Source organism: Asparagus officinalis, chromosome 5 (assembly GCF_001876935.1).
Source record: "Asparagus officinalis chromosome 5, Aspof.V1, whole genome shotgun sequence".
In the NCBI taxonomy this organism is placed as follows: Eukaryota; Viridiplantae; Streptophyta; class Magnoliopsida; order Asparagales; family Asparagaceae; genus Asparagus; species Asparagus officinalis.
Genome location: NC_033798.1, coordinates 83,154,588 through 83,164,772, shown reverse-complemented (window position 1 = coordinate 83,164,772; position 10,185 = coordinate 83,154,588). Strand labels below are relative to the sequence as shown.

Genomic DNA, 10,185 nt, shown 5'->3' with positions numbered 1-10,185 from the left:
CGAAAGCACAACCTATTTCGACAAATAAAATCTGCAGAAAGAGAACGAGGACGAGGAGCAGCGAATATTTTTGGGGGAGGCTGAGATCTAGGCTTCTTCTTTACCACTTTAACCCACTCACCATCCTCCTCCGTCGTTGATTTATCTCGATTATCGGTCTCAACAATCTCAGCCGCTGAAATAAACTCAACCCGAGAATCATTGTTAACCCTAGTTTCCAAAGAACTGGGCTTGGGCTTGGGTTTGAACAGAGAATCAGGAAAAAGAGATGGATTGGACTCACCCCAAATCCTATTTGCCATAAAATTGGTAGTCTCTACTGGGACAATCAAAAAATCCGAAAAAACTCCAAATTTATCCATGCTATTTCTTTTCTTTTTGCCTTTTCTCTATTTTTTTTGAAGGAAAAGAAGCTACCTGAATCCTCTCTAATCCAAGCCGAAACAAGATTCAACGATCCTAGGGCTCTGAGACTTATCGAAGCTCTTGATCTCAAAATACTCCATCGAATTCTTCTTCAATGGGTCGAATTGAGGTCAAGGATGATTCTGCGTCCAGAGGAAATTTTTTGTTTTATTAATTTAAGCTAGCTAATTAACTCAGTTTGGGTAGAAAAATGATTAAATCGATCTAACTAACCATAAAACTATATTAGTCAGATATCTTCCTTAAATTTTTTTGGGGGGCGGGGTGGGGGTGGGGGGTTCCACAAAAAAGAACCAGTTTCTTTATATACAAGGTGTGTTGTTTCTTAACGTGCGTAATAAAAAATTAAAAAGGTTAATCAGTAAACCCTTCATTTTACGTGACTAAACTTGACTCCATGTAAATGGATTACTTTAATTGTTTTGTTTTCTTTTGTTATATGGTAAATTAATAGTTTTTCTTAATAGAGCGGCGGTAGGAATCATGGTGTGTGATCTGTACTGTAAAATGTTGAGGCAAGGCTACGTGAAAGACTCAGAGAGATTCAAAGTGGTCTGAATCGTTTCCTTACTTTGCACATTGCGGAAACTTAGTGCAGCAGGTCACTCAATAGTTTAAGTGCAATTAATGTGTCTCCTTCTCTTCTCCCTCTATCATATCAAACTCTTTTCATGTATTATGACTCATTAAGAGGAAGGAAAGAAAAAAAAGGGGGGACTATGACAAAAATCCACTTAGCGACTCTCTTCAATAGAGCGATAAGTCCTCAAAATTGCTTCCATAGCAATATTATGTCCAAGTTGCAGCCGTGACAAGAATCGCATCCTTCTAGCTTCTATTGAGAAATTAAAGAAGTTGTATTCCTAAATTTAGTTATATATCGATTATGGCTTTGATCGAATGTAATTAACGTCATATCGTTATTGCATGCAGTAACTCGCATCCAACAAAAATAAAATTCAAATAACTCAAGATTAATTATGCACATGGCTTTGGTTCCCTTAAAAATAAAAAATGAAAAATCAATAGGAGATAACGTAAGGTTTGAACTGTCAGTATGAGCTATGTATAATATGTTCGTAGACGAGCATAAAACTTATGTGGCAGGGCACATTATTTGCTAAAAATAACCACTTGATCAAGAAAACCCTACTTTATTATTATTATTCTTATCGAGAAAACCCTACTTTATTATTATTATCGAAGACTATCAACATTTCTGTCTGTAGGCTGGAATTAGTCACAGTAACCAATTCTCACGTGCAATGCGTGTGAGGCCGGCGGAGCCAAAATGAAACATGCTAATGCTCCAATCTCCTCTTTATACATGTCCAAAACAAAAAAAACAAAAAAAAAAACAGAAAATTAATAATCAAAATAAATGTGAACATTCACCCTAATAAATATTAAGTAGATGGTAGAAAAACAAAAACACAGAGAGAAAAGTTCAAAGCTTTTGTCTGGAACAATGTAGGGAACTTCCAGTCCTCTGTCGGGCCTGGATGCCTCCGAAAGGAGCACAGTTTTCCAGCTGGAGAGAAATTTCACCGCTGATTTTCTTTTTGTTTACTTTCTCGTTTCATAGATCCATACGCACGAGCCCGGTTTTAAATTTACTTCGCTAAAGTAAAGGGTTTAGTGAAATAAATTAAAGCGGATTAAACTCTGATTCTAGTTTGACAAAAAACTGGTCTAGAATTTAAATTGATTTTGTTAAGCTAATTTTTCACTGGTTTCGTTTTGGTCTACCCCTGTTCAAAAGCTAAATCGATGTGAACCAATATATACTTCAGATAAACTAACAAGTTGATCCACTCTATTTTCTGTTTACAAAACTATATAAATATATAACAACTTGATAAATTTTAATTACTTTGACTATTTTGGACTCTGAAATGCAATAAATAAAACTTTTAAATATTATATTTCTCGATAAAAGAAAAGAATAGTGGCATCTGTCTTTCACAACTATTTTATCAGCATTTGATACTTTATATTTTTAGAAAAATTAATAGAGGGCAATCTCTTCTTCTAATTAATTTATAAATATTGAGCTCTATACATTCATTGAGGAATTACAAGCGCTACTAAAAATATAATTGAGAGAAACTATCTGCAGTTTACTTTAATTGTAACAATCAAATGCATTTGAAAACCTCACTAGAAAAAAAAGACAATGCGCTGTAAACGTGTTGATAAAAAAATTATGTATCTATCAGAACCCTTCTCCTAACACAAGCATTTAACTTAGAATGTTTCACACCGTACAGAACGTTATAATACGATTCTTACTCTGGACATACTTGCGGTAACATCCAAAAAAAATCCCTCCACCTACCTTCTACTTCAATCCAAAAACTCCAAAACAAAAGGAAAGGGAAAAGGAGGAGGGAAAACCACGAACAAAATTAATTAATCCTCCCCACATAGAAAAAGAAAAATTTACAGAACTTCTCAATGAAATGCAATGCAAATTCTGAAAAAAGAGCAGAATCTTTCCGTAAAGTCCCTATCCATAATAATCCATATAAGGTAATTATCCAAATAAAACTCCATAAACCGTAACTACAACTGCTAACACTATTTAAAAAAACAAACCCAACAACAAAAAACCGAAGTAATTTTTACTCTCTCCCCTTCTCTATTTCTCCCCTCAAAACCTCTCAAAACTAAGTGAAGATTTCTTGCGAGCAAAGCTCTGATGACATCGCCATTAGAGGAACACGACTACATAGGCCTCTCCGAGGTCTCCTCCAACGGCTCCGCCATCTCCTCCGCCTCCTCCTCCGCCGCCGCCGGCGACGACAAGCTCACCAACCTCAAGCAGACGGAGCTCCGCCTGGGGCTGCCTGGATCCGAGTCCCCTGAGCGGGTTAGCGGGTCGGGTCTCACTCTCGGTATCGGCATCAAGGGGTTCGGGTCTGGGTCCAAGAGGGGATTCTCTGATGCGCTCGATGGGCGAGCGAAATGGGTTTTTAGTGGGAGCTCTGGATCCGAACCCAACAAGGGAGAGAGCAGTGAGAGAGCTAAGGATGTGGAGAAGAAGCCCATGCCCAATTCTGCTCCTGCTGCTAAGTAAGCTTAGTCTTATTTTATTTTGGTTTTTTGCAACCTGGGCTTTGATGGGTTTTATGTGATTTTTCAGCAACTGGGTATTTCTAGTGTTGAATTTTAACGGGCATAACTTTTTTGTCCCTTTTTTCCTTGATGAACTACTGGTAGCAGGCAGATAATTTCTCTATAAGGGTGAGAATATGACTGTGTTTTGCTTGATTTAGGGTTTGTGTGAGAGTTGTTGACTGCAATTGCTTGTTAGTGGATTTTATCTTGAATGCAGATTCTGTGTTTGAGGGAGTATTTGATTTCCTATCAAATTTACAGGAGTTAGCTCGATTTCCTTTTTATGGTGGTGGTTTTTTTTTTAACTGGGTTTTGTTGGGTTTTTATTTAAATTTTTAGTTGGGAGGGAGAAATTGATAGAAGTTTGGTTAGTCCTGTAGCAACTGCATATTTCAAGTGGTGATTTTGAGTGGTTACAACTTCTTTTGGTGAAATTGTTGGTAGTTTCTTTATGAAGATGAGAATATGATAGATTTTGTTGGAGGTTTTGCTCGACTTAAGGTTTGATCCAGAATGATTTGAGCACAAGTGCTTGTTAGTGAATTTAACTTCAGTGCAGGTTCTCAATATGAGGGTATGGTAGCTCTAGTTTTTTGCTTGTGCTGTGATTTTTATTGAGCGAATAATTGTATTTTATCCAATTTACAGAATAAACACAAGTGAATTTTCTGCCCGTCAAGTTTCATTATGCTTTTATTATGCTCATGGATTTGTAGCAGAGAACCAGCTTTTGGTTGCTATAACACTTCCATATCTGAATATAGTACTTCCTAATTTGCGTCTGCCAAAGCTAATTTTCTATATAATTAAAGAACTCTCAAATTCTCAACATTCTATAGACATCAATTCACACACCAAACTACTACCTAGAAATTGCTTGTTTATTTGCTGATTAATACATATCAAGTTTAACAACAAATTATTCATGGAAGTTTATATATCTTTTGTGAAATGGGTTTTTGTAATTGGGCTAGCTAGAATATTGTTTTGTAATAATAATATTCTTCAACAGGGCACAAGTAGTGGGTTGGCCACCAATCCGAAAATCCCGACAAAATATAATGGCTACTAACAACAACCAATCAAAGAATAAGGAAGATGCTGACGGGAAACAAGGTTCGGGGTGTCTCTATGTGAAAGTTAGCATGGACGGAGCGCCTTATCTCAGGAAAGTTGATCTCAAAACATACTCCAACTATAAGGAGCTTTCGTTAGCCCTGGAGAAGATGTTCAGCTGCTTTACTATTGGTGAGACCTTTTTATGTTCCATGACTACATCTATCTATATATTTCACTTACCTTGCTAATTTTCAGCTGTATATCAAGCATAACCTTTCCTTTTTCTTACTGGCATAGGGAGCTATAGATGGTGTGTTATGATAGATAGTATTTGAGAACTGTTCATAAATACGACTGTACAAAGAAGCTCAGAACTTTTTCAAAAGTCTTGGTGCGCATTGATGTTATGTAATGATAGCAAGAAGCTCAGGATTCTTGCTTGCAATTAGTACTTTGGTAGCATTCTTTCGTATGCTATTATGTATATGTGAAGCTATTATTCTTTTTCACAGTAGTTGGATGTTTGAAGGGAAGGCTTTTGTGATGATTTGCTTAATCGAGTGCTTTTCCCCTACTTCCTTGCCTTTTTTAATTTATTCAACTACATTTAATGAGCATCCATTTCCATTTCTCCTGATCGTTGAGAAAAATCTAGATGTAGCTATTAGAAGTGATTTCTTAATGATTTTACACTTTTTCATGAAAGTCTCATCCATATCAGAACGGATAGTATAACACAATGCCATTAGTATATTAGCTTTGTTCCAAATTGTTAAATGGGCTTTTAAGCTTCTTTATATATGTTTACTTGTATTGCAATTATTTCCATTTCAGGTCAGTGTGGTTCACATGGAATACCAGCAAAGGATGGTCTAAGTGAGACCAGGATGGCTGATCTTATTGATGGATCTGAAAATGTCCTCACTTACGAGGACAAAGATGGGGATTGGATGCTTGTTGGGGATGTTCCATGGGAGTAAGTACTCAATTCTGAAATCTTGTCTCGCTATAAAATAGTCAGGTTTTTAGTCTTTTTTTTTGAAGGCCAACCATAGGGTAAAGCACCTAAGGGCTTTAACTAATGGAAGAATTATAGATGACAGCACGTCTGGGTAATTAAAATCCTTATTGTGTAATTGAACATTAATTCACCTGTTTATGGCCCTGATATACATGATCAACCTTAGTACCTCACTTTTTCGATGGCTACTACGCACCATGAACATATAGTTTGAGTGCTTAAAGTGAAAGAGGAAGCTCTTATTGATAACCATTAGTGCTTTATCTATTCATCATATTTTAGGCATAATTGGATGTGTACATTTACACCTATGCATATGCTACTCACCATCCTCAAGTCTACAAGAAGTGAGAATCATATTAGGATCTATTACATGTTGCCATAAAGGGGAAAAGAAAATCACTTTAAGTTCAGAAGTGCTTGCTACCATTACCTCTTTTCATTAGCGTTAAAGGTTCATCACAATAATTTCCTTTGCCAAGTTGCTAAAGTTCAAAGTGATTGACACCAGGAGGATTTTAGTTAATGATGAAGTTCCCCTTGTAATTTTTTTCATATAATTGCTGAGAGTGTCCAAGAATTATATCTTGTGGAAGGTTCATTCTGGTAATTTCCTTTGAAAAATTGCTAAAGTTCAAAGTGATTAGTACCATGAGGGTTTTAGTTAATGGTAAAGTTCCTCGTGTAATTTCTTTCATAAAATTACTGAGAGTGTCCAAGAAGTATACCTTGTGGCATAATATTATTAATAGCTGTATGACATTGTAAATTGATGATTCGTCTTAAGTAAATCTCTCTGAGTTTTTTATATTTTATTTTTCTTTTGGTACTGAAATTTTTACACAAACTAGTTTTTATGCACGTGCAGTGCACGTGGTTAAATATCAAAATAATTTAATTTTATATTTATTTCATTACTATAAATAAATCAAATTAATTTTGAGTTCAAATATGTAAAATTGAATTATTAGATTTGCTTTAATTATTATTTAAACATTATTAAAATTAACATAATGGATTTTAACCCTAAACTGGAATCAATATACTTAATTGGGATATCATAATCGTCATAATGAACTATAGTTCTAGTAGTAAAGAAATCACATTTATTATTGCGAAAATAGAATTGCGCAGTAATTTGGGACATTATAAGCTCATGTTTTATAATACACAATCTCAAAAGCAAACATAAAAAAAGAAGTACGACACACATGATATACACACACACACACATGTGAGTAGGATTAGTATAGAATACATAATCTCACATGGTAATAAAACTATCAAATAATAAGTATTTTTAAGTTTAGGAATAGGCTTATATATTTTAACGTTTATATGTAATTATTACCATGGAAGCCGTATGAGCCCTTTTTCTCATAGGCAACCATGTCCTGTTATTTTCCTTTGTCTTTGTAATTATGGCTCTGAGTACTAACTTTGAAAGATGAGATTAAGATGAGATGTAGAGGGATCTTGTTGTTGGATTTAGTTGTACATGGATAGTTATACAATCTAAAAATTAGAATTTGATTAGTATTAGGATAGTTATACAATTTAAAAATTAGAATTTGATTAGGATTAGGATAGTTCAAACTTTAAAGTTATTTGTTTAGGATTAGAAGAAATCATTAAATACAATTATTATATCTCTGAGTACTAACTTTGAAAGATGAGATTTTGAGATGAGATGTAGTGGGATCTTGTTGTTGGATTTAGTTGTAGGTGGATAGTTATACAATTTAAAAATTAGAATTTGATTAGGATTAGGATAGTTATACAATTTAAAAGTTAGAATTTGATTAGGATTAGGATAGTTCAAACTTTGAAGTATTTGATTAGGATTAGAATAAATAATTAAATACAATTTAAATATTAGAATTTGATTAGTATTAGGATAATTCAAACTTTATAGGGGTATTTTTGTCTATCGAAAGATTTTTCCGAACTCGTGCTTTTAAAGGGAGTATGATATGATATGATATCTTAGGCAAAGGCCTCAATGGTAGAAAATACGGGTGTTCCGGGCTCTATGTCAGTGCAGAATCTAGTGAGATGCTTTTACGTATACTAGTCTAGAGTATTGCCTTATCATTGAGCATTCCTAAAAGTTAAACACTTATAATTCTAAGTTCCTTTCTTGACGACGGTAACAATTTTTCTGAATTTCTTCGATTGATTTATTTTAGTTTTATAATATTCTTTAATTTGTTGATCCTCTTCTTGACAGTTTTCTTTGTAAGCTGCTTCTTTCTTTGACTAGTGTTAATATTTTGACCTGCAGCATGTTCACTGAAACCTGTAGGAGGTTGAGAATCATGAAGGGTTCAGATGCAATTGGACTTGGTAAGTACACGTTTCATAAACTAAGTTCAAGTCTTTTGAGTTAGAGTATGACATTTCGTCTAAAAAGCTACATAGTTCAATAAATCAGTAGATACATCTCTATCATAGGGATTGCCTTCTAGCAAAACTGATTCTATAGATTATGACATAGATAGTTCGCATGCTACCACATTTGAATTGCTAGCAAATGGTTAAAATTGAAATCAATTTAATGCAATATGCTGCGCATATCCTGTTGCATTTTCAGGATTTTTGTCAGACCCCAGGTTTAGCCATTCTTAACATTGACACAAACACCATTGAGTACTAATTTGCATATATGTAAGACCTCTGCAATCACCTTAGAGCCATACTTTAGACGCTATTGTTTATGTTGGCATAATTGTTGGTCATCCGTTCATTTTGTTCCTGCAGCTCCAAGGGCCATGGAGAAGAGCAAGAACCGGAACTGATCTCTTCAAGCACAAAGAACACCAACTATTTAAAAGGGCTCTTCCCAAAATCATAATGTTTTTTAAATATGTCCTATCGTCTCTCTTGCGGTTTGTTATTATCTACATGGATCAAAACCTAAAATTAGCTCACTACGATTTCTCAGGGACAAATAGACCTTCCTAGATTTGTGTTCATTTTCTCTATTCCTCATCCTGTTATTATTATGTGTAAGTTGCGCGTGCTTATTGTTTGTGACTTGCTATATCCTACGGCATTGCTTTCCTCCTACTTCCATAAGTTTGCTAGGCTTTATTCAAGGCAGCTCCGACGCACCAAAGCTTCGGAGTTGTAGTGATGGTTGAAGACCATAGTTCCATAGTCTAGCGCGTCCCTGAGACCCGGAGTTATGCAGTGTATTTTTTCATTTTAAAAATAAATCTGCTTCTTTGAATAAGTGGTCGGTGAGATTTGATTCTGTGTTACTTTGCTCTATACTTAATGCTCGTGAGTGATGTGAATGAATCATTGATTGCTGCACTAGGGTATAATGCCTCTGAGCTCCTTGTGAGCTTCTTATATTGTTCTTCATCATCATCATCGAGGAAACTTTGGAGGCATGCAACATGATTTTGGGGCTCACTTATTACAACTGTTGGGAGTATGATTGAAGCCGAAGGCCGTACTCTTTGTCTCCTCTTAGTGGGTTACATTGTGGACATAAGATACTCTTAAGTCCTTTTCAACAACCACTAGAATATTATAATTGATGAGCAAAGTAGTAAAGGAGAGCATAAAAAGGGTGAGGGTTAGGTTTATGTTGTCTCTCATTCCTATCAGAATCTTGTCTTCTCTTTTCTTTGCGGTCATCAATTTCTTAATTATGGCTGTCTGCTGGTTGTTGGGGTCTGATAGCTTCCATTATATTTTTTGTCATTGTGGAGCTGGTCGTTTCAGATTTTTCTTCTTCAGTTTATTTTGTCATTCTTATAGCTGAGGTTGTCTGCTTGTGCTTTTTTGAAAGATTCCTGAATATATATTTTAAGTGTCATTCTGCAGCCTTTTATTTTATATTAGGTTGCGTTTGGATTTGGGGATTTGATTTCAAATTCCAGAATTGAATTCTAAAATTTGAAATCCAGGAATTTCAAATTCAATTTCTTCGTTTGGGAAGCATCCAAATTTGAATTCTAGAATTCAATTTGAAATTCATGTTTGGCAAACTTTAGAATTTTAATTTTAAAAATTTTAATTGGGTTATTTGCCAACTAGTAGACTTCTAATTTCTGAACTAAAATTGTAGTTCGAAGATAATAATACACTCAAATTACATAACGTTTGCATCGAAATTGGTGGAAATAAATACCTCAAATGGTATATCACATATCCAACTAACTTGATATCTAGATAAAATACCTTAAAATCTCAAATGCAGTAATGTCAGTAGTTGACCTAATAATCATCATAAAAATAACCGATATCATTCATCAATAAAACTTTATAAACCCATCCACCACTAACCAAAACAATAAATAAAGTAGAAACTTTAAATATTGCATATAACAATTCAACAAACTAGAGATCTAAAAAATCCAACAAATACAAACCAACAAAAGTTAATATTTCGCCATTACACAATGGCATGCGTAAGTTGCTCTCGCACTAGTTTCTGTAAGACTTTTACATCCGATTCAAATGAGAGTTTCTTTCTAATGCTTATACACTTTCACTTTGTATTTCTTTTGTAGTTTTCTCCCCTCGGTTCATAAAGTCTTGCTTTG

At 34.6% G+C, this 10,185-nt stretch overlaps 1 protein-coding gene across 1 annotated transcript; it reads left to right on the top strand.

The window, feature by feature from the left end:
* On the top strand, positions 3,024–8,861 carry LOC109839925 (auxin-responsive protein IAA17-like). Its single transcript, XM_020408388.1, has 5 exons — positions 3,024–3,501; positions 4,559–4,794; positions 5,440–5,581; positions 7,911–7,972; positions 8,387–8,861. The coding sequence occupies exons 1-5, from the start codon at positions 3,128–3,130 to the stop codon at positions 8,422–8,424; spliced, it is 852 nt and encodes a 283-aa protein (XP_020263977.1). The 5' UTR covers positions 3,024–3,127; the 3' UTR covers positions 8,425–8,861.